Raw genomic sequence first — 25,522 nt, forward strand, 5'->3', positions numbered from 1 at the left:
GTCCTATTTCTTTGCAGAGGAGATAAGAACAAATCTGAGTTTCACACCGATTACACCACATTCCTGGTAGACCAGAACTGAAGGCTTGAGGTAGATGGAATGGACCCCACTTGGCTCCATATCACGCTAAAGTCATAAAAAATAACCCTCATGGTCCCTAAATTTCCCACAGGCCAGAGAACATTTGAGATTTTGACCTATTTCTCCTCTGCCTGGGAATTTCTTCTTCCACCCCTCCTCCCTCCTGTCTCAAGACAATGCCTCCCGCCTTTTGAAACTGCATCCATTGTAAACAGCTCTGAATATTAACAGGGCCCAGAGTCCTGTTCGATTTTCAAAGACCCCCAGGGTTTCAAATTGCAGTCACTGAGGAGGGGGGAAAGGTCCCCAGTAAGTAAATGTCACCAAGCTCATTCAAACAGAGTCGAAAGTTAGGCCTGCTCAAGCAACTTAAAGTCCTTCAACCTATGGGGTAAGTCAGAGGAATCCCTTTTATGTTTTAAACAAATGAGGGAAAGAGGGGTGGGGGTGGACCCTGGTACAACCAGCATCCTTTATTGCTTACAGCAACTTTCAATTCCATGACTCCCTCTACTAGATTTCCCTTTCCCGTGGATGTCACTTTGAAAATAACCAAAGGCTATTTTAAACAGCCTCCACCCAGCCTTCCCTTTGGGCTCTTAGCAGGTGCACAACCCTGGGCCAGGTGCGTTGTTAAGTCACACAAACCCCTAGTGCTCTCTCCCACATTCCTGTCCACCCTGAAAGAGAGGATGCTGAAAAGACTCTGCACCAAGGAGACACCTCTGCAGAAAGGGAGAGAGGCCCTTCCATTGTGAGACTGGTGTCTGAGGGCGAGAGGTCAGCCAAGGGCTGTCCCAACTGGTTGAGGAGGCAGTGCAGGGAACCCAGGCCGAGTAATTAACCCTGGGGGGAGAGAACTAGAGGGCAGGGACATCGCTTAGGACCCAGCTCTTCCCAACCTGCACTGCACTTTCCTCATTTCTTGAAGATGCTCCCAGATTTACTGCTGATAATAACACTCCAAAGTCCAAACCTGTATATCTAGGAAGCAAACGAAATGATGGAAAAAAGACGAATGCACTGTTTTTTAAAATGGACCCTTGAAAAACAGGACCTGGAACAGCCCTGAGATATCCTAAAGGCAAGAAAGAGACCCCGTGTGCCAAAGCAGAGTTAATTGATCCTGGGGCCCTGGGGGCAGAGGGTGGGGATTTCAACACTTTCTAATCTCACAGCATTCAAAAATTAGGTTTTATGGCCGTAATTTCATATCAGCAGGACTTAAACAATACGCTTTTCTCTCAAGGCAACCAATTATTTCCCAAGACAATATCATTTACCAGAAACCTCTGCTTACTCAAAAAACAGTGTTAAGGGCACTAGCATCAGACAAGCTCACCACTGCAGAGAAGAGAGTGAGGCCCGCCTTCCGCAAGAGCTGGGGAAAAAAAAAAAATTTCAGCCCAAGTGAAGTTCTCTTAAAACTTGAGGACTCTTGTACCTTCCAGAATTTTCTCTGCCATGTCAGGGACTCAAAACAGTCTCCAGAGCTGGGGATGCAGCTCAGTGGAAGAGCCTCTGCTTAGTATGTGCGAGGCTGTGGGTTCCATCCCCAGTGCCACCAAACAAATAAATAAATCACTTCTATTCAAAAACACCAAAAATCAAAAAACCTCAAACTCAGATGATCAAGGTCTGTTGAGCTTGATTATGTGATATGGAGACAAGAAGAGAAAAGGACAGAAGTGAGTACTTAAGGACCATCCAGACAAGCTGTGTACTTAGCTAAGAAAAAAAGAAAGAAAGAAAGAAAGAAATCTCACTTTAAATTCTGGAAGGATTTGGTCATCTAATTTGCATAAACAGGATGGGAAGTATTTTCCAAACCCTTAATTGACAACACCCTGCACACCTGGGCCTTGACGGACAGCTGTGAAATTTGAAAGACAAAGGCTCTCTTTACTTGGCAACCGCAATGGCCATCACCATGTGTGTTTTTTAATGTGATCATAATTCCCAGTGATGCGCCAAAACTGGCAAAGTCAGACTGAAGCCACCCCTTTTGGTATTGCAAAACATACAACACAAAGAGACCCAAATCAACAAGCCCATTTTAAGGTGGCTCAGAACGGCCGTGTTTGATGAGCTTTCGTGAACGCCTTTGCCTTTGTTTTTAGTGCATGATAGTTATACATACTAGCGGGGGGTTATTGACAGTCATAAATGCACATGACATATTTTTCTCCATTTCAATACTCAGTACTACTCCTTTTCCTCCCTCTTCCTCCCCTGATCCCATTCCTCTACTCTATTAGTCTTTCTTCTGTTTATTTACTTGTAATTGATATATTATTGTCACTTATAAAACTGGAGAGCCTTGTGGTAAATGCATACATGCATCTAGCATCATTTGTCAACTTCATTCCCAGTTGTGTCCCTTTCCCTCCTCCTTGATTCCCAGCTCCTACTCTACTGATCTTCCTTTGATTTTTTGCAAGAGCCCCCATTAAAAAAAAAAAAAAAAAAAAAAAGCCTTTTTTCTCTTTAGCTTCTCCAAAAGAAGTAAAATCAGCATACTATAGTGATGCCCCTGCTTCTTCTTCAGAATCCAGGAATGGAAGTTTGTTCTTGCTCCAGGGCCTGCCTGCCTCCCTACTCACAATTCCAACAGGCCATAATTCAGTTCTCAGGATGTTTAAGCCAACAACATTTTGTGACTAAATATGGTGCTCGAATTTCCACCACAGGTAAGAGTCTAAGGTAAATTCTATTTGGTGCTCCGTAAAGGGCTCCTAAAGCCATGCTCTCCAAAATGATTTCAAAGAAAGCAAACATCTGAGTTCTAAGAAGTTCAGCTTCTTCTAAGGTTCTGGGAAGCTGGAATAAGGCTTGGCAGTGCTTGGTGCTATTTATGAATGTGCCAGTTGGACCATGCCAATCTCACCTACGTAATGGGATGGGAGACTCAGTTATGGCTCCACTACTATAAGTTACTGAGTTGAATAAATTTTCTTCAGGCCCTATGAAGGAACCTATTTTCCCCTTTATCAGTTCTACCCCATCCATTCCATTCTTTCTATTCATAGTACATTCGTGTTCACTATTAAAAGGTTTCACTTTCCTTATGCTAGGCCTAGGAGTTAACTCCCAAATTAGATGCACTGTTTACGAAAGAAAGAAAGAAAAAAAAAAAAGATCCCATAAAGCCACAGGTCTCCTGCTATCTCAAACCCACAGCCTGAAATTGTTTGAACTGGCTGCAGTAAATCTGGTTCATGGGCTTATAAACTAGCTCAAAGCATTTTCTAGACACGATGGACTTAGAGGGTGTAAATGCCATGAAAATACAAGATATTTTATTGTATTAGATACAGAAACTTTCTCCACTCATGCCTTGCGGAATCATTGCCAGGAATATAAACTTGTATAAATATCCTTACAGAAATTTCAGAGTAAGACTAATGGTTTAAGATGTGACATCCGAAGATGAGAGGGAAAACACATTGGTATGATTCCTTTTTAATCAGAAATAAAATGACTTCACAGATATTTTTCAAAGGATACCATAGGCTGTGTCTCCACATGCTAACCAAAAAAATCACACTGCTCAAATCTTAAGATCTAATCAGTTAACACCATAATGAGTAGAATCAAGTCTCCTGAAGCTCTAAATACCCAGTTTGGTATTTATTGATCATCAAATGTGTGAATTTAAAAGAGTGCAATTTTAAAGGCATTTATTTATGCTGTGTGAAATGTCACTTCTGGGCAACAGAAAAGCCTTTAAAAAAAAAAAAAAAAAAAAAAAAAAAAAGACCACAATGTTCTGCTACAAAAAAGAACAAGTCAAAGTAGATCTTGTGACCACAGGAAAGGGCAAATAAGAGGACACTCTGTCCTCTCCCGGAAGTTACTGCTTGGGAGCTAAGAGCCTTCCTCACAATGCCTCTGACACATGGCATTGCAAGTCACTCTTCCAACAGGTGAACACTTGAGAAGTTATTCTGACTCTGCCCATGTGATTCTATTAAAAAACAAAAACAAAAACAAAAAAAAACCTACCTTCAACCCTTCAACATGTAAAGGAAAAACCACAACTCCCCAGGCTGCTCAATGGAATAAAATATACCTCAGGACAGTACTGAGTTCTGCCTCCCAGTACCTTAAGACCACTGATTTTTCCCTTGGTTAGTCGACTCCACAGGAGAAGACAGCACCTAACCACAGCAAAGGGGTTCTCACCAGTTTCTGAACTCTGTGGCACCTGCTTGTGGAGCAGAGGGTCCTGGGGGCCAAGTTAAAGATCTGTGCACCCATCTTGACAGGCACAAGATCTTCACCTTAGGAAAAAAATTAACTTCTTCCTCTCACAGTAGCCAGACTCAGTCCATGTTGTCTGTGATCAAGCCACAGGTGTTGGTTAAAACTTGTATCACCAGTTTTCTCTTTTTTAAACAGTTGAATGTCATGCCTGAGGTTACAGCTGCAACTCCTGTATGTTCTGGGAAAGACATTCAACTATTCAACTGAGAAACGGACTATTCGAGCTAGTACTTTTCTGGAAGGTACTCAGAGTTCTACAGAGATGCTACTCCTGATAAATGGACAGGACTGAACTCAGGGACCGAATTATTTATAAGTAAAGGAGGGCTATTCTAGTCCACCATGCTTACAGAAATCAAGTCTTTTTTTTTTTTTTTTTTTCCCCCTGCCAAATCTCCTGTAAGAAGTGTCCTACCAACTTCCAATAAGTTAAAATCCTGACAGCACAGAAATGTGTTCTTTGGGGAGAAACAAACTGCTAAAAGCAGTCAAGCCTCACTGGCACATTCTCCTGAAGCAGCACTACTCCAAAACTAATTTGCACCATTTATAGAGGAGAAACTGCAGGGTGGACCCCACCAGCTCCCACTCCACTGGATGGTCAAGCACAACCCAAGTCCCCAGGGAGCAGACAGGAAGGATCTGGAGCACAGTTCCCTAGTGCCAATCAGGCAGAGAAGGACAAACTCTGGGCACTCCCAGATCTCCAAGAACTCTAAAAGCTCACTGCCTCTGGGCACCTTCTGGAAAGGATGCCTTTGCTCCCACCACAGCCAGGTCAGGCCACCATGGTCCCTTAGATCAGGAGGCAGCTACACACACACACACTCTCACTAATAAATAATGTAGTGGAACACTGGAGTCAGCTTCATTCATCACTCAATAGAATACTAAGGGGCTCCATCACCAAAGGGGAAGATTATAGGAGAGGGAAAAAACATCCACAGACCTCCTCAGAGTTCCGCCCTCTGCTTCAGACCTTCCCCACTCTTCACTCACTCACTAACCCCCACATCGCTCTTGCCACACACAGTCACTCACCTCAAAGCCCCCTACCACTAATCACCTCCACATCCCCAGAACCCACACTCATTGGCCAGCAGACTCCTGTGAGCTACACCTACTCACCCTCGGGATCCACAATCTGCTCATGCTCTTACGCCCATAAGGCACACTTGCTCACCACCACATCCCTAAGAGACACCGTGGCTCACACTTAACCACCTACTATTGCTCACTTCCAGACCCCCAAGACCCATGATCTCTCACTCACCTCCAAATCTTCACATCTCTGACCGCTTTCCTCCAAACCGCAGCAGGTCCACTCCCTCACCAAACGTCCACGACCCATGCTGGCTCGCCTCCAAATCCCCAAGAGGTACATGCTCACCTTCAGACCTTCACGACCCATGATCGCTTCTCCCTAACTCCACCAGGGCCACTCACTCACTCACCTCCAGAACCCCAGGAGATACACATGTTCACCTTCAGACCCTCCTCCAAACCTTCACGACCCCCGATGGCCCTCCTCCAAACCCCACCAGGCCCACGCACCTCCAGATCTCCACAACCCACGCTTGCTTATGTCCAAACCCTCACGACGCACGCTTGCCCAGCTCGAGACCCTGACACGCACTCTCTCCCGGACCCCCACGCACGTCCTCATCTCTGCCACCCCAAGCAAAGTCTTCCAGCCTACACAACTCCAAACACAACCAATCCGCACCCCTTCCCGGATAAGAAACCCGGAGGCCCCGTCCCCTAGTGACAGCGCCACGGGACGCAGAGAGGGCGGAAAGGGCGGCACTCACAGGCTCCGCGTCCAGGCGGGCAGGTCCCCGGGCGGCGTCGCCAGCCCGCGCCCGCTGCAGTCCAGCGAGTCTCCAACGCAAGTGCAGGCGGCCGCGCAGGGCGCCCGCGGGCCGGCTTCGGCCGACGCCGGCTCCAGCCGAAGCAGGAACAGCAGCCACAAGAGGAGAAGGCAAGGCGAGCGGCGCGGGGTCCCCAGCGCTCCCCGGACCGGCCGCGCCATCTTGTCTGGAGCGCGCCGCGAACTCCGGGCACCGGTACCGCGAGGTCCCGGGCGACCGCAGGCGCTGGCGGCCCGTGGGGGCTCCGCTCCGCACTAGGCTCAGTGCCGGGGCATGGCCGCCGGCACAAGTTTTCTCCGCAGTCGCAGCTCCGGCCTTCAGCGGGCCCCCGGTGCCCGGGCCGCTCCGCAGCGCCCGGCGGGGGCCGCGAACCCTGCGCCCATCCGCGCCGACCGGCCCCCGCTGGCTGTGAACCCCACGGATCTGGGCGAGGGCTGCCGGGTCAGTGCCTTTCGTCCTCCCGCCGCGCTCCCGGTCGGCTCCGAGCCTCGGTGCACGCCAAGTGCAGCTGCCGCCGCCGGCCTCCGGCAATGCAGCCGCCGCTGCTAGAAGGAAGGCGCTCAGCTCCGCAGCCCCAGCGAGGCGCCGGCGGGCATCTTCCTCTGGGGTTGGGACGCAAAGTTGGAGACCCGCGGCGGGACGGCTACCGGGTGCTCGGAGGGCCGGGTGTGCCTCGCTGCGCCAGCGCCACGGGCGGAGCGCGCGCCCGCCGTGCTGGACTCAGCACCGCTCCTCAGCACAGCGAAAGCCCCGCTGCCCTCGCGGCCGAACAATCAGCCGCTCTCCGCAAGCGTCCGGGCGGTCCAGCCCCGGCTGGTCCCCTAGACCCCGCCCCCGGCCTCCCGCCCGCACACACCCCCTCGGCCGGGCGCCCGCGGCCGCGCGCCGGCCCACGTTGGATGCTTTGCAACAACGCTGCGCCACGCCCCCGCCTCTGCTCATTGGCTGCCGGGGCCCACGGCGGCCAGCCTGGAGGGCTATTGGGGCGCTTTCGGTGATCCCGCCCCGTGGCCAGCCGGCCGCCCCGCCCCCACTCTTTTCCCACCCTAGGTGTGAAGGGCGGGAGAGTGGGAGGAGAAAGGGAGGAAAGACCCCCGCCGCTGCTGCCTTTTTTTTTTTTTTTTTTTTTTTCCCAAAAGAGACAACGGAGTTGCTCAGAGTGGCCGCACACTCCAGAGCTCAAGTGATCCTCCTGCCTCAGCCTCCAGAGAAGCTGGACTACAGGCTCGCGTGCCTGGCCACCTTCCCCGGCTCTTAAAGGAGACACACGGCGTGTTGGTGTAGAGTGAGGTCGCCGGATGCAGAGAGGAGTCATAAAGATAGGCGCTCTAGGCCTTGGGGACAAGAGAAGTTTGGTTAGGAACGTAAGGCTGGCGCTTTGGAGCTCTGTGGCTCCTCTCCAGACTGCAAACCGGACTATGGATTTGAACCAAACTCTTACCCATTTTCCAGGTGCCTTCCATAAGCAAAGACAGATTTAAGACATATTTCCTTCTTAGTTATTTCGTTAGGGGTGGCCCCTTCCTCCTCGCAGAGTCTGGAGCTCGTTTCTGCTCCTGACTAGTTCTTGACATCTTAAATCCCTCAATATGTCCTTGATTACCAAAATGAATGTGCGCTGCAGAAACCAAATCTCAAAGGTACACCCACTGCTTCGCCCCTAGTTAGTTGAAGAATACTTGTGGAACTAACCCAGAATTTGATAAAGAGATTGCTTTGCTGTGAGTTTATTGTTTTGTTTTGTTTTGTTTTGTTTACAAACAATTTTCAAGAAGCCATCTATGGAATACTCCAAAGAAACAAAATAAATGGAAAAATAATAACAAAAATTCTAACCTTGGCTTTTACAGATTAGAACATAGTAGCCATATGTAATAACAGTGCATGGAAATAAGGCTGACGCATACACGCAAACTTTGTGAAAAAAGGAAAAGATTAGCACTGTACCATATAGCTGCCCCTCTGTGCATTTTGGCTTGCCAGTGTCTTTCTACCCTTTCCTAAGAGTGTGCAAGTTTTTAACATACCTGCACACGTTGTCAGGAAAATTAAGCAGCTTTGTGTCTGTTGAAAAACATTCGCTTCAGACATTAAATATGACTTGTGTTTTATGGAAAAGTGCTGGAAGAGAGGTTCCTCAGAAAGAAAAAGCAAAAAAAGAGGGTGGGAGATTTTTTCCATATTCAACACATTTTAAGACGTCTGTTTTGAGATGCACAAAATGGGTTCTACTTTTCCTCAGCCATTGGAGCACTTCTCTAAGCAAAATTGGGCCTGGACTTGGAGACCAGGTAATTGCCGATTGCAATTTTTTTTTTTTTTTTTTTTTAGCCTTTGCTCTCCTTCTTTTGCCTCTTTTTCTTTCTTCCGGCTTACTATGCTCTCAGATACTGGTGTCTCATTTCTTTCTGATTTTTGTTTTTGCATGAGCTCAGCAGTGATGCCTGGAGCTGTGCTCAAACATGTGTGTAAGTGAATCCAAATATGATTCTCAAGAAACAGTATCAGAAAAATGCTGCACCTGACCTGTTCTGCAGAGTGCTCAAACCACGTTTTAAATTTCCTTTGTACTCCATGTAAACATGTACCCTCTGTCTGGACAAGAAGTACATCTTTGCTTTCATACCTTTTGGTAAAAATGACCACAATAAGCAGTGGGAAAGGGTCTTAAATTGATGAAGTCCTCTAGATAAAGTTTCTCAACATCAAACACAAAAGATTAACTTAATGCAGAATACTTGTGACCATTTTCCTTAAATAAAACTGATCAACCCCATCCAACCCCCTGAAATATGCAACACAAATAAATTGATCTGTGATAAAACGCCATGAGGTCCTGATCTAAAATGATCTTTCAGGTTGGTCCCATTATGAATAATATAAAAGGTTATTCAAACGCTTATGAGTGTACCCACAAGATGTTGTTGGAGGATCCCAGATTTCCAGATGGGATTTAAGAACCTGCAAGGTAATTCGCCCACAGATCTAAAGCATCCCCTGTGGTCTGGTTACCACGCAGACAGAGAAACGGATTCCACTTGGGGGCACGGGGCGCCTGAGCCTTGGCAGTTGCTCTCGTCTACAGCAAAGCATGAAGTCATGTCTGCTCCTCCTACCATGGATGGAAGTGTGCCCACATACTAGCAACCTGTGATTGCAAAGAGAATGTGGGCTTGGAGGGCAGCGTATCCAGCCCGGGGAGAACAGCCTGTGGCCACAACCCAAAATCAAGGAGGTGACAACAAAGAAGACGAGTTGCTATGGGAATCTACATCCCAGGCAGAAGAGAGCAACTCATGGTCCTCCAGCCCAGAGCAACAGCTGATTTGCTCGCTCTGGATTCTCACTTTCCTCCACTGACATCTTCCTGCTTTTAGTTACTCAAGTGGGTCATTCAGGAAGTTTAGATTTTCCAGTGTTTTGTTTCATTAACCAAGGATTGAACCCAGGGGTGCTTAACCACTGAGCCACATCCCCAGCCCTATTTTGCATTTTATTTAGAGACAGGGTCTCACTGAGTTGTTTAGGGCCTCTCTACATTGCTGAGGCTGGCTTTGAACTCTGGATCCTCCTGCCTCAGCCTCCCCATCTGCTGGGATTCCAGGTGTGCACCATCTTGCTCTCTCGACTTCCAATTGGTCTTAAGCTACCAAAAACCAAACCTCAGATCCAGCGTGGAATCAGATCCCTGCTGAGAATCACTGCAGGTCTCTCTTGACTATAGAAGCCCTAGCAGTTCATCAGACTAACTGCTGGAGAGAAGAACCCCAAACCACCAAGAATTGGAGAGAGGAACAAGTGAGAGAATAATGAGAAAGCAGGTTGATCACAGGGATTTTAAGACACAGCTTCTGGAGGACTGAATTGTGGCAGTCTGCTGGAGTTCCAGATGGGGATGACTGGTGGTTTTGAACAACGCTGAGATTCACAGGTGCTATAAAGCACTAGAAGAGATTTTACATTTTGCTCAGTACATTAAAAGAGAGCTAGGGGGCCGGCCACAATGGTGCCTGTCTCCAGTGCCACCACCGAGAGAGAGAGAGAGAGAGAGAGAGAGAGAGAGAGAGAGAGAGAGAGAGAGAGAGACTGGGAGGCTGGGACTATAGCTCAATGATAGGGCACTAGCCTAGCAAGCTCCAGGCCCTGGATTTGCCCCCCAAACAAACAAACAAACATAAGCACCAGGACACTGTTCAGAAGACTTGGGTTCCTGCCAGGCCTTATTACCATGACAGCTTTGTCCAGTCATTTCCTTTCCATAAAGCCTCTGTTTTCTCATGTGAGAAACAAGGTGCCTTCTGACCTGGGCCCTAAGAGAGTTAAGAAAGGATCCATTTCTATCAAGGACACGAGAGGCGTTACAAACAGCTTAGGGCCACACACATCTGAGGTTTATTTTTGAGGTGTTACTGTATTTTACCTCTGAAAAACTGAGTCTGTTCGAGTTGGAAAAATCTTAGAAGCCTCTGTCAACATGGAGGTTTCTTTTCTAGGAAGGTCACAAAGGGTTAATAATTACCTCTAAAACCTCTGAAGACTTGCTGGGTGAGGACAACCCTGCTTTAAGCCTGTCTTGTATCTCTCTTCCAAGGAAAATAAAACTGTGTATTCATTAACTCCTTCCTCAAAATAATCTTGTCAAGGAGACGGATTGGAGGAGAAGGTAAGGGAAGCAGCTGGGGAAGGAATATAAGAAAAAAGAATTCTGAGCTCATCCCCTTTGCGGGAGGAGAAGAGAGATGGGTCTTCTTGTGCAATCCTGGTTGTTGGAATCTTGGTTCCTGCCCACCCAGTGCCAAGCTGCAGCTGCTGTGGTTCCCCCAGCAAGGCTGCCAGCTCAGCTGGGGCCTTCACAAGCCTCTGCTCTCTTCTAAGAACAGCATCCACCAGGGGCCAGAAACCTGTCATGTCCACTGTCCTTGACTTGTGAATTTACAGTTTGAACTGGTTTGCTGGAAGGATTGAAAATTACCAAAGCTATAAGCATTTCAAAGCTTCTGAGAGTCCGAAAAGATACCAAGTCTAAGATGCAGCCCGCGTCAGCCCCCCCAAAATGACGAAGAGGTGAGCTAATGACCTCATCCCCAGCATCCCCAATCTGCTGCTTTTTCAAATGTCACTCGGAGAAGCACATGAAAGATCTGGGGTGGGGAAAACAGTTTACACCTCACTGCCAGCAACTCAGAAATAGCACTTCAATGTATGCTAAGAACAGCACATTACATATCTTAACAATAATCATCTTGGTGAAATTTTTTTTATGTTTTTCAAAGCGATGTCACCTCGCAGCAATAGCTATCACTTACTGAGCATTTATTATGTGTCTGTCACTTTGCTGGGTACTTTATGTACTTTTTTTTAATGGAGGAAGAAGTCAAGGCCACACAAGCTAAGAAGTGACAAGGCCAAGATTCCAAACTAGCTCTGTAGATGCTGAAGATTCATTTTGACATTTGAACCACATAAACTTTGGTTATTTTTGTTTGTTTGTTTGTTTGTTTGGGTTTGTTTCTTTTTTCTTTTTTTGGTGTTTGTTTGTCTTGATAGGACTCATGTTGTCCAGGCTGGTCTCCAACTCCTGACCTCAACTGATCCTCCTGCCTTAGCCTCCTTAGTACTGGGACAATAGGCGCTCACCACCATGTCCGGCTAGCCTAATAAATGTGGAATATGAGAGTTGCTATATTCCCATGTTAGAGGAGAAAGCTGATTATCCTGAGGTCACACAGAGTTGGGAATAAACAGAGTCATATATCAAAGTTCCTTCACGATCACAAGCTCTCATGCCTTATATCCAGAAAATGTCTTAAAAGTAGTCCCGTGATGACTTTCTCAGAGGTATCATGAAAATGGACACAGCTATTTCCTTTTCCATGCCTACTAATAGATTACCAGAATTTCTTCTATGATACTAATTATAGAGGAAAAATTACAGACTTCAAGCTAAAAATATTCAACATATTAGCCCTTCCACAAAAAGCAGTCCTTGTATAATAATCATGGTTAATAATCATTGAGCACTTATTATGCACTAGGCTAATTTCACTGAAGTCACATAAGAATTCTATGAGGTAAGGGTAGGGAGTGTAGCTCCATGACAGAGCACTTACCTACATTGATTTGTGTGTGCAAAGTCATGGGTTCAATCTCCAACATTACAGAAAAAAGAAAAAAAAAAAGATTTCTATGAAGTTGGTATGGTAGAGAATTTCTTTCTTCTTCTTCTTCTTTCTTCTTTCTTTTTTCTTCTTTCTCCTTCATTAAGGATTGAGACCATCTACCACTCACTGATCTACATTACCAGCCTTTAAAACAATTTTTTTTAAATTTTGAGGCAGTATGTCATTAAGTTGCTGAGGCTAGCCTCTAACCTGTAATCCTCCTGCCTCAGCCTCCCGAATGGCTGAGATCACAGGCGTGTGCCCCTGCACCCTTCTGAGATTGTCAGTTTTTAGATGAAGTTCCCCAGACACTCAGGTCCATTGACTTACACACATCACATTCTTTGTTAGATATTGAGGGAATCCAAAACCAATGCTCACTGCTAATCTGCTGCAATCCTACGCCTTCTCTTATTCAGTTCTCTATTTCAGTCTCCTTTCCTGTTTTCCCTCCTTCCTGATTGGCAGCTCATTGTGTTCCAGGACTGAGTTTTAATCTGATCTTGGTATTCCTGCTGTCTAGCACCATTTCAGGCACAGGATGGGTATAGAGGCGATATTTGCTGAGTGAGCCTGTCAGCTCTCAAGGAGGGGGACCTACAAATCCTGCCTGCTCTGTGTTTCACTCTAGCTTCCTGCCACACCCATGCACCTGTGGCATCCGCGTCCCCAGAAACCTCCAAGCAACGCGAACTCTGCCCCATAACTTAATCAGAACATGCCCTTCAGTGAGATCCCCGGAAGATCTGTTTGCACACTGAAAGATGGAGATGTGTCAGATCATCACATGAACACCACACACACACACTCCACCCAACTGTCTCCCCGTCAGGTAAGAGACGCGCTCTTTGCATGTTATGTATTTTTGTGTGCCTGGGTGTATTTAGATTCTCCATATTTCCACAGACCCTTAATAAAGTAATTTCAAAAATAAAGGCAAGCATGTGTTTGGCATTACTGCCCCTAAACTGAAAAGCATCTGCTACCCATGAGACTTGGATAAAACTCCTCTCATGCCATTCAGCCCTTGTACTTGGAGATGCATTCAGACTAATAAGAAGCATTTGTGAATTTTATGGCCTGTTATTTTTGTTTCCAAAAGGACAGTTGGGCTTATGACACATTTCAAAATTATCATGAACATACAGACAGGCACGTATTATGTGTTTCACTGTTGTTCTTAGCCATGAACTACGTTCTTCAGATAATCGTTTAAATAGCCTTATTTCCCTGGGGGAGTTCTGACACTCTTTTTGGATTTAGATGCTATTAATCAAAGAAAAGTCTTTGTCTTGTCACCAGGACCCTCCCACTCTGACCCCACCAAAATACCACAACTCACTCTTTTTTTTTTTTTTTTTTTTTTTCGGTGCCAGGGATTGAACCCAGGGGCTTTTAACCACTGAGCCACATCCCTAGTCCTTTTTTGTATTTTATTTAAAGAAAGGGTCTCACTGAGTTGCTCAGGGCCTCACTGAGTTGAGGCTGGCTTTGAATTTGTGATCCTCCCACCTCAGCCTCCCGTGCTGCTGGAATTACAGGTGTGAGCCACCATGCCCAGTTACTCTTTCTTATTTGACTGGGTTTAAGATGCAAAGATGGCGATGTGTTAATCAATAGTCTTCAAAGAAGGCCACCAGCCATTTCTCTCATTAAGAGGTGGAGTCTATTTCTCTTCCCTTCTGGAATTTGATCAGCTTTGTGACTTGCTGTGACCTAAGAACCTAGCAGAGGTGACACTGTGCCAGTTCTGAACTTGGCAGCCTTCGGAAGAAGGCCCACTTCCTACCCAGAGCTGCCGTGTCAAGAAGTCCAGCTGTCCTCCTAGAAATAGAGGCCCGAAGGAATAGAGACCAAGAGGAAAGAGAGGCCACTTGCAAGAACATTGAGTGAGCGAGGCAAGGTGACCCTTGCCTGTAAACCCTGCAGCCCAGGAGTCTGTGGCAGGAGGATGGCGAGTTCAAAGCCAGCCTCAGCAACTTAGCGAGACCCTAAGCAACTCAGTGAGACCCTGTCTCTAAATAAAATATTTATTTATTTTTATAACTTTTATTTATTCATTCATTTATTCATTTATGTGGTGCTGAGGATGGAAGCCAGTGCCTCACATGTGCTAGGCAAGTGCTCTACCACTGAGCCACCACCCAGGCCCCTAAATAAAATGTTTAAAAAGGGCTGGGGATGTGGCTCAGGGGTATGTGCCCCTGGGTCCAATCCCCGCTACCCCCCACCCCCCCAAAAAAATAGGAACACTGAGTGGCCCAGCCAACAACATCACCCCAGATATAAAACTGAAGTCATTATGGACAATTTAACCAGTCTAGCCACCAGCTCAATGCCATTGCTCAAAGACACACACACACACACACACAGGTGGGGATAAGCCATCCCTGAGCCTTGCCCACATTCCTGACCAATAAAAACAGACTTGTATCAAGTCACTAAATTTGGGGGTGATAACAGCCCCGAAAGGATCCACAATAGCACATGAGTGGATTTTAAGAGAGGAATAAAGTCTAATCAAATGAACCTCTCACTAGCAGTATCAACAAAATCAGTGTTATCAGCTGACCTTCTTGACATATTTGTCAGGGCCCTTGATTGAGTGCAAAATGCCAACTACTTGATACTGCTGAACAAACCTTCTTGCATAATCAACATTCGGGTTCTTCAGCAGACCACAGAACTGAATTTCTTCCCCCTCTTTTGGAAATAGGTATGAGAGAAATGCAGAGCATCCTCTTATTTTTTATTTTTACATACTGGGGATTGATCTCAGGGGTGCTTAACCACTGAGCCACAAAATAGCCAGCCCTATTTTGTATCTTATTTAGAGACAGGGTCTCACTGAGTTGCTTAGGGCCTCGCTAAATTGTTGAGGCTGGCTTTGAACTCATAATCCTCCTGCCTCAGCCTCCTAAGCTGCTGGGATTACAGACTTACCCCACCTTGCCTGGCTTGGGGGACTATTTTTAAAAAATGGAAGGCTAGTCATAAAATTTACATAGAGATATGGAGATTGAGTGTATGAGCTTTGGTAGGAAGTGAGAGTAAACTTGGACACCAATGAGTTCAGCTACAGTTTGCCTTCGAGATCTGCAGTACACGAGGTGCTTCTTTCTTGTACCTTCTTCTGTTCTCCCTTTTCCTCTCTGTGCCTGACATGTGTGTGTGGGGGTGGTGCAGAGCCTTGCAGAGTACAAAACTAAGTTCACCGAGTCCTTGCCATCAGGAGTTTTTGGTGCAGCTGACTGCTAGATCCTCAGCTTCTAGAACAGGGCCTGACAAAAATAGCAGGTGTTCCTTAAATAGTTTAGAATGAGTAACAACTTAATGAATGCAAGTTTCTCTGCATGTGAATTTTATTGTCCCTATAAGAAAATAAGCAGGTGTGGGGTTGGGGGAGTATGGGTGGGAGAATCCTGAGATCATGAGATTCAGAGCAGTAGGGGTTTGGGGCCAAGAGGAAGAAGAATAATCTAGAAGAGGCAATGAGGATCAAGAAAAACATCTACTCCAACTCCTGGCCCAGTGATGCAAGAGGTGTGAGAGAAAAGAAGAGGGGGCTGGGGATATAGCTCAGTTGGTAGAGTACTTGCCTTGCAAGCCCGAGGCCCTGGGTTCGATCCCCAGCACCAAAAAAAAAAAAAAAAAAAGAAAAGAAGAGCCATTAGCCGTTAGCTCCCCCTGAAATTAAGATAAGCGGTACTTGCCTAGATAGTCATCAGGACTAGAGGCAGACAAAGGCTCTCCATAAAGGACAGATAGTAAATGTTTTCAACTTTGTGGGCTGTAGGGTCTCCGCTGCAGCTACTCTGCTCTGCCTTTGTAGCTCAGAAGCAGCCATAAAACTATATAAATGACTGAATGTCACTGTACCCCAATAAATCTCCCTTTATAAAAAGAAGCTGCAGGCCACATTAGGCTTGCAGGTGAAAAATCTGCTAATCCCTACCCTCAAAGGCTCAGCCAGGAGGAGGTCCAAAGAAAAAAACAGGACTAAAGACAAAAAAAAAAAGAAAGAAAGAAAGAAAAAAAGATTTCAATTAGAACCATAGCTGCAAGCAGAACAGCCATGTGCGGTTGTAAAGTTTGTTGACTGCACAATCCTAGGAGACACTATCAACAGAGATTCCAGTGTCAATGACTACCTTAGAAGCTGTGCAGGGCATCTGGATGGTGACATAGGACAATCTTAACTGGAAGAATGGTGACTACATGGATTTTACTGTATGAAATAGTTGAAAGGAGAGCCCAGCCTGACAGGATCTTGTAGAAAAACAATACGTGCTTTTTCTAGAAAAACCAAGAACTGCTTTTATGGAGTGCCTGCTGGCATACACAATGTTTGAGGAAACATAAACATTATCGTGAATAATCCTCCTAATGACCCTGTGTTCTCCCTTATTTTACTTTGAGTTGCAAAAAGGCAAGCATTTTGCCTAATGTACCCAACTAGGAAATATCTAGACTAAAGTTGGCCTGCCTCCGGAGCCTGTATTCTGTCTATTCCCTTCTTCTTTCAGAGAGGTTACCAGGTTCTCTCAGGATGACCCAGTAAAACATGAATTAAGACAATTTCTTCTGGAAACCTAATTAAAAATAATTACATACCTTAAAAGACACTAAGCATACAGCAGACATGCCAGCAGAGAAGACAGTTCTTATTATATCAATGTCTTTATGAATTTGGATCCTGTTCAGAAAAGCTCAGGCTCAAAAGGTAATTGCTGGCAGCACGCAAAATCCATCAAGCCATAATTAACATGTGACAATTATTCTAATTGCCTCTAACAACATTTCTATGTTTTTAATTGTAGAGCAATTTGCCAATGGTATCGTTAATTGGCAATTCATATTTTAAACACGCAAAGGACAATGGATCCTTATTTCCTCGGAGGCGGCCCAAGGCATTAATTGAATTTTTTAAAGACATTTTCTTTTCTTCTCTGACCCCAGAATCGCCCTCAGAGGGTTCTGACTGCAGCTCCTTCTGGCTGAAGTGTGTTTTCTTGGGGTAACTTAATCTCACTTCAGCACTTTAATACATTTTCCTAACAATTCACTGAGACCAGATCCTCGTTTTTTTTTTTTTTTTTCTTTCTCTAGACACCCTGAACAGGGCTCCTGTTGACTTCAAAAGAAAAACAGTAGGTGCAGAGAGAGGGGGAAAAAAAAAAAAAAAAAAAAAAAAAAAAAAAAAAAACCAGAAATCTGGTTCCTGGTTCAAAAAAACCTCCACACGCTATAAAACCTTGCTGATGTCTTCCTGTGTGTTAAGGGCCAATTAACGTGCGAGAAGGAAGTCTTTGTGCGAAAGAAACCACCCTGGCAACCCCGGAGCTAACATGAAACAAGGTTCAGTGGACCCCGTTCCCAGGCAGACCCCCCATCTGCTCACAGGGAGGGAGGGCGAAGAAGAAGAAAATAAAGGCGTAAAGCCTGCCTTTCATTCTCCCCACCCCACCCTCTGTCCCTCTTCATTCAACACATATTTATAGCTCACTGGGGGCCAAGTATCAAAGATCAAAAAATAATGCATCACCCATGCACCCACCAGCAACCCAGATTTAAGGGTCAGGTTCGTCTGCTGTGTTTAGGAACCAGACGGTATGCCTTAACCCTGCAGTGGAGTTGCAAAACCTTCCTGCAGGCTTCTGCCTGTCACCTGGAACCCCTGGGTGACAGTCCCACCAGGGAATGCTGCTTTCTATGGAGGCATTCATGGAGAAGAGCCCGAAGGACAGAGGGCCCTTTCCCTCTCATTTCCCTCACCAAAACCGTGACCACGACCTCTTCTTTACAAAACGGTATCAGGCAATGAGAATTTAAGTGGCAATATCTAAAGAGAATATTATGGTTTGGAGGTGAGGTGTCCCCCAAAAGCTCACATGTGAGACATACAAGAAGGTTCAGAGGAGAAATGACTGGGTTGTGAGAGCTTTAACCCAGTCAGTGCATGAATCCCTGATGGGATTAACTGAGTGGTGACTGGAGGCAGGTGGGTGTGGCTGGAGGAGGTGGGCTTTGGGGGCGTGGCTTTGGGTATATATCTGTATCTGGAGAGTGGAGTCTCTCTGCTTCCTGATCACCATGTGAGCTGCTTCCCTCCACCACGCTCTTCCTCCATGATGTTCAGCCTCACCTGGAACCCTGAGGAATGGAGCCTGCTGTCTATGGACTGAGACCTCTGAAACCATGAGCCCCCAAATAAATGTTTCCTCCTCCACAGTTGTTCTTGTCTGGTCTTTCAGACACAGCAGAGAAAAAGCTGACTAAAATAAAGAAGAAATAAAACAATTTAAAAAGACAAAAAAAAAAAAAAGAATTTAAGTGGCAACCTGGAGGTTGCTGATAGACATTGGAAGACAAAACTTTTTATTTTTTTGAAGTTTTTACAGTGTGAAAAACTCACACTATCTCCAGCATCTGCCTTTGCAGTCTCCTTTCTTCATCCTGTTCTTAGGTTCCTCTTTCACTGTTCTCTGAGGATCTTTTTCTTCCCACACAGGCTTCCCACACTGTGTTTGGATTCCTTTTTCTTTGCATAATCCAAGGAATCACAAATCCATAAATTGTGCCAAAGCCAGTGGTCTTGCCACCTCCTAACACAAAGATGACATCTGGTGTGGTCTTGCACATTTTGGCTAATTTTCCCTGAATTTTTGTCTTTGGTTACCTTTTCAGGTAACCAAATGTCAACAACCATTTGTTTCCTCTGAAGTTGGTCATGAACTGCCTGGTTCAGAGGGTGACTGTGTCCTTCATGATGGAGGATGAGCCTCAGGAAATCAGTGGGGGACAGCCCAAACTTTCAATCATGTCACACTCTTCATAACTGTTCATATGATGGCTTCCCAAAGGGGAAATCAGAAGGTCGATGCCTTGGCAGAGGTTCTAGCCTGGCTTTTTTTCTTTACACCAGGGATTGAACCCAGGGGTGCTTAACCCCTGAGCCACATCCCCAGCCCTTTTTATTTTATTTTATTTTATTTTATTTTTATTGTAAACAAATGGGATACATGTTGTTTCTCTGTTTGTACATGGCGTAAAGGCATACCATTTGTGTAATCATAAATTTACATAGAGTAATGTTGTTTGATTCATTCTGTTATTTTTTCCCTTCCCCCCACCCCTCCCACCCCTCTTTACCCTCTATACAGTCCTTCCTTCCTCCATACTTGCCCCCCTCCCTAACCCTAACTCTAACCCTAACACTAACCCTTCCCTCCCCCCCATGATGTGTCATCCTCCACTTATTAGCGATATCATTCGTCCTTTGGCTTTTTGAGATTGCCCAGCCCTTTTTATATTTTACTTAGAGACAGGGTCTCACTGAGTTGCTTCGGGCCTCACTAAGTTGCTGAGGCTGCTTTGAACTCTTGATCCTCCTGCCTCAGCCTCCTGAGCTGCTGGGATGACAGGTGTGTGCCACTGTACTGGGCATCCTGTCATTGTTTTTCAGATCTGGGTTCGTTTTCTCAAGACCAACTCTTTCTCCAAATAAGTGGGCCTAAGTTTTGATTGAATAGGACCTGCAGACCTCTTCCTGGGCCCATTGGAATCTGTAGCTATGGAGTCTGGGCATCAGCCTATATATTTTCTTTCCCTAAATGATTTAAATGTGCAGCTAGGGTTGAAAACCACTGCTCTACATTAAATCCTGTCCCTCCACCAACCCATGGGGCTGGCAGGGACGGGGGATGTCAGTGCAGATCCCAAAGCTGGAATCATTCAGTCTAGACCAGAGTTTGCAAATTGGAGGCCCACCCACGGACTGGATCGGCCAGCAGATGTGTTTTGTTTGGCCCGCGTGGGGTTTAAAAAAAGCTGAATTACTTGCCAACATTCATTAAGGGGAATATATTGTACAAAAATCTGGATAGCTGGCTTCTTTTGGAAAATAGCAATATCTTAGCCATTCGCAGTCTGCATTCCTGCATCACAACAATGGACCACAGAGGAGTCACTAGCTCTGGAGGTATGGCCGGTGTTCTCTGGCTGACCACAGTCCCCGCCACTCCCTATTGTCTCACACCGGACCTGCCTCACTCACGTACTTTCCTGGGCCCTGTAGCCCTAATGTAAGTTCTCTCCTAGGAAATACAATACAAAAACCCCTGCACAGGCTTCAGAGGGGAAGTGTGGACATACACAGAGAGATGCATGGATTCACAGAAAATTAAGGAAGAGAACAGTTTTTCGATATACAACTCCATCTGCACACATCCCTGCCTACAACAGGAGAGAACTTGATACACTCATGGCAGAGCGTAAGGCTCATCCTGTCCCGTTCTTACCTGCAACTCCATTGCCTTGCTCAATCTGTGGCTTGAGTTTGCATAGGGGGAAAAAAATCCCACCTTTACTTAGACTACCTACCCACGCAGGGATATGCACAGTTACTGTTTGTCATTGCACAGTTACTGTTTGTCATTGCCTTGGGCTGGTCACATTGCCAGGCCAGATGGCCCCACACCTGTCTTCCTGGGGCAGTATTTCTCAACGTGTGGCTCACACACCTCCTGGCGGATTCCTGGGCCCCACCCAGATCTCTCAGGGCAGGGCCAGACATCCACATTTGCAGTGAGTTATTTTTGTTTTGCTGGGGGGTCAACAAGAGCGATAGCTCATCGCCACGCTTTGCACGTATTATCTCATGGAATCTTCACAGAAATGCTCGAGATGAGGAGGGGCAGGCCCTCTTCACAGATGAGGAAGCTGCTGCTCAGGGAAGTTGAGCAACTTGCCAAAGGTCACAGAATCCATCAAAAGCACAGAGCTTCTCAAGGAGAGGCCAGAGGCAGATCCAGGATTTGCCAGGTCCGGAGGTTCAAGGAGATTGGAGTAGCATGCTGTCAATTGCATGGATAAAGTAGAGACCTTGCAGTCTGTGATTTGGAACTTTTGCGCGGTACACACGAGACAAAAGGATCTCCGAATGGTTAGATGACAAAAATTGTCCTGTAGCCAGGCATGTGGTGCACGCCTGTCATCCCAGTGGCTTGGGAGGCCGAGGCAGGGGATGGCGAGTTCAAAGCCAGCCTCAGCAACTTAGTGAGGCCCTAAGCAACTCAGTGAGACCCTGTCTCTAAATAAAATACAAAAAAAGGGCTGAGGATGTGGCTCAGTGGTTAAGCAACCCTGGATTCAATGCAGGTACCAAGAAAAAAAAATTTTTTTTTAAACATTAGGTTCATTATATAAATAACTTGAAAACAGCTCTTAAATTGTGGATAGGCAGGGTGTGAATGAAACTGACCCCTCATGCACTGGCACTAACATGGATACGAGAGAACCGGCTCAGGCTTTTAACGGCTTTTGTGAGCGGTGGCCAGAAGCCCCCCAATCACAGAAGAAGCCAAAGGGAAATCCTGCTGCTCAATGGAGCAGTGCATGGGGCGCACCCTGATGCAAGTTGTCCTCCAGCTACCTTTAACAGAGTGTTATGGGCCAGGCTACATGGTTCATTTCACCCTGAGACTCCAATGTCATGTAGGAAATGCTTCTCCCAGGGGAACACCCCACCTCTGTACCCACCACCAGTTGCTTAGCAGGGCAGGTCTGGCAACACAAAATGGCAATTCTTATGTAATGTAAAATCGTTCTCTTTATTTTGCAGTGCTGGGGTTTAGAATCCAGGGTCTTGTGCTTGCAAGGCAGGCACTCTACCAACTGAGCTATCTCCCCAGCCCTGTTCTCTTTTTGATTCCTAGTTTTCTAGGACAATAAACCATGTCAGCAGCAATTATCTAGATGTTAGTAACCTTTCTTTAACTTGTATCCGACTACGGTCATTTTGACCCACTTCCCGTTCTGCTGAAGATTTTAGATCTCATGACGTTAGGTTGGAGTTTTGAATCACAGCAACAGACACTTAAGATTGACATACCAACATGCTTTACTTATGGTGTAAAAACCCCTGCACCCCTACGTTCTGGGCTGTTCTTCCAATAGCCATTTTGGGAGTCAGGTGAGACAGTCAGCGGGCCAGCTAATAAAGATGCTCAAATTTGGACTTCTCCATGGTGATCACTCTGTTCTTTTTTTGTGGTGCTGGGGATTGAACCCAGGGCCTTGTGCATGCGAGGCAAGCACTGTACCCACTGAGCTATATCCCCAGCCCCGCTCTGTTCTTAAGTTGCACCCCACAACAGAGAGCAGCCGTGTGCTCACTCCCACTGAGGACCTACATTCTGTCCCAGGGGAGATTGCACGCTGGATGCACGCGCATCTCAGCACCTCAGGTTTCAGGGTGCGTGCCCTGACCACAGGACTGAGCCCCAAATGTCCACTCAGTCCCAGGTGCAGTTCGTCTCAATGGATCTCACCACACGGAACTCTCAGGCTGATGAGAGGGTTTTTTTGTTTTGCTTTGTTTCTGGTGCCAAGGATTGAATCCAGGGGTGCTCTACCACTGAGTCACATTTCGTATTTTATTTAGAGACAGGGTCTCTAAATGAGGTTGAAGGCCTCACTAAGTTGCTGAGTCTGGCTTTAAACTCCCCATCCTCCTGCCTCAGCCTCCTGAACTGCTGAGATTACATGTGTGTGACACTACACGGGGCTAAACTGGGGATTTTTAAATGTCCAGTTGTATACATAATTAAGGATCAATTCAAGGTCCCCCAGCACCTGGAGCTATAATGCAGTTTTTGTTGACACAAAAACTGGTGGTGGAGGGGAATGGAATATAAAGTAGAAAAAGGAGAGGGTCTCACCAGGTTGGAGCTCCTAACTGATCAAAAGGACTAAATAATGTGTTAAACTATGGAAATAGTTCGAACTGGGGATTTTAAAGCCGGGCAGAGTGGCACACACTTGTAATCCCAGCTACTTGGGAGGCTGAGGCAGGAGGATGACAAGTTTAAGGCCAGCCTCTGCAATTTAGGGAGGCCCTGTCTCAAAATAAAATTTGAAAAGGGAATAGGGATATAGCTCAATGATAGAGTGCTCCTGGGGTTAATTCCCAGTACTAGAAAAAAAAAAAAAAATTGAGGGATTTTTAAATTTAACTGCATTTTCACTGGAAAAATATCAAGTGAGCTACTCTTTTCGGCTACCAATGGCTAGCAGTGCTATTAGGTGTCTTGCATGATTTAATTCTTAGCGGTGACAAATGAAGTAGGTTTTGTTGCTGCCCTGCTCAACAGATGAGGCAGCCAAGGTTCACGGATATAAAAAAAAATCTGGTGGTTTACACAGCTGGGACGTGGATAAGCTGGGATCAGTTTGGGACTGTCTAAAGCCCACACACCTCACCACCTACCACTCAGCATGCTCTGACAGTGCCCTGCTGGGTTGACCAACCCACAGATAACAGGGTGAAAGTCCTTACTTAGTACAGTTAGAAGGGCCTTCCAACTTCCTTTCCCTCACTGTTTGCTTGTGAGAGCTGAAAATTTACTATTAGAGATTCATTTCTTTGAGGGAAATCTAGATCTCCTGGTAAATGCTAAGAGTCCCCATAGAGGAATAACAGTCTTCCTTCATTCTTCATGCTGAGAGGAAACAAGGACAGGGGGGTCTAGAAGATTGGCATAATTTAGAAAGTGGCTTATGGAGGAGTCCCTCACCAAGCTTGCAGTTTGGGGTTCCTGGGACATCTGGCTACAGAACAGGGGAACATGGGCAAAGCAGATAGACTTTTCTCTGTTGCACACTTTAACTTCAGGCTGCTATCAATATAAGCATTCTCTTCTTCTTAGGCACCTAGCTATGCTTCCTTTGTTGGTTTTCCATTGCTGTGATGAATTACCCGAGATAATTAACTTATAAAGATAAAAGGTTTGTCTTGGCTCACAGATTTGGATGTTCCTGTCCATGATTGATTGGACCCCTTGTTTGGGGCCTGTGTCAAGGCAGTGCACCATAGCAGGTGTGCATGATACAGCAAAAATGGCTCTCCTTATTGGTCAGGGAGCAAAAGAGAGGGTAATGAGGAGGCTGAGGTCCCACTATCCCCTTTCCAGGTATCCCCCCGATGACCTGAAGACTTTCCCCTAGACACAATATCCTAAAGAAGGCACCACCTCCCAGTAGCACCACAGGCTGGGGCTTTGGTGGACATTCAAGATCTAAACCATAGTACCTCCCCTAGAATAGGAATGGTCTTCTCCTTAAGTTCAGGCTGGTGAACTAGGAGTTGAAGTGGAATGAGCCTATGAAAGGAAAGTCTAGCTGGGTGTGGTGATGCAGGCCTGTATTCTCAGTAGCTTGGGAGGCTGAGGCAGGAGGATCGGAAATTTAAGGCCAGCCTCAGCAACTTAGTGAGGCTCTAAGCAATTCAGTGAGCCCCTGTCTCTAAATAAAAAATAAAAAGGGGTGGGGATGTGGCTCAGGGGTTAAGCGCCCTGGGTTCAACCCCCATTATCAAAAGGAGAAGTTCAAGTTGTCATTACACGGAAACCTCGAAATAAAAAGGCCTGGGATGTGACTCAGCGGTAGAGTTTTCCTGGATTTAATCTCCAGTACTGCAAAAACATAAACAAAAACAAAAGAAAACAAAAAAAAAAAAACTAAGAAACCTTTAAACAACAAAAACGCGACTACTAACTAATATTTACTGAGAACTGATAATGTTCCCCACAAGTACATTGTCCATTGCATCCTTTCCACAGAATGAGTTAGAAGTCAGTAATTTTGAGCCAGGCACGGTGGTGCACACCTGTAATCCCAGCAGCTCGGGAGGCTGAGGCAGGAGGATCTTGAGTTCAAAGCCAGCCTCAGCAACTTGGTGAGGCCCTAAGCAACTCAGCGAGACCCTGTCTCTAAATAAAATACAAAACGGGCTGGGGGTGTGGCTCAGTGGTTGAGCACCCTGGGTTTAATCCCTGGTACCAAAAAAAGAAAAAAAAAAAAAAAGCGTCTTTGATTTACAGACAACAAGACAAAAAACTCAGGATAATTAAATAATTTACTAGAAGGTGGAAGAGCCAGGATCAAGTCCAGGAGTGCTCTTTTTCAAGTCCATACTTTAAAAAATTTTTCATATTACTTTCTAATAATTTTCTCTTTATAAAACTTATAATTACCTTATGATGATGATGATTATCCTATTACTACTATTAAATGCATTTTTCATATTTCGCATAATCTTTTCAATGTTCTTACAAAAAGCAAGACACCGCTATTTCATGATAC

At 45.9% G+C, this 25,522-nt stretch overlaps 1 protein-coding gene across 1 annotated transcript in view; it reads right to left on the reverse strand.

The window, feature by feature from the left end:
- Nucleotides 1–6,516, reverse strand: part of LRIG1 (leucine rich repeats and immunoglobulin like domains 1) — a 129,866-nt gene extending 123,350 nt beyond the window's left edge. The window contains exon 1 of the mRNA XM_079114384.1: nucleotides 6,159–6,516. Within this exon, the coding sequence (XP_078970510.1) occupies nucleotides 6,159–6,379 (221 nt within the window). The 5' untranslated portion in view covers nucleotides 6,380–6,516. The remainder of the gene's footprint in view (nucleotides 1–6,158) is intronic.
- Nucleotides 6,517–25,522: the final 19,006 nt, after the last annotated feature.

Source organism: Sciurus vulgaris, assembly GCF_902686455.1.
Source record: "Sciurus vulgaris genome assembly, chromosome: 16".
NCBI classification, from domain to species: domain Eukaryota; kingdom Metazoa; phylum Chordata; class Mammalia; order Rodentia; family Sciuridae; genus Sciurus; species Sciurus vulgaris.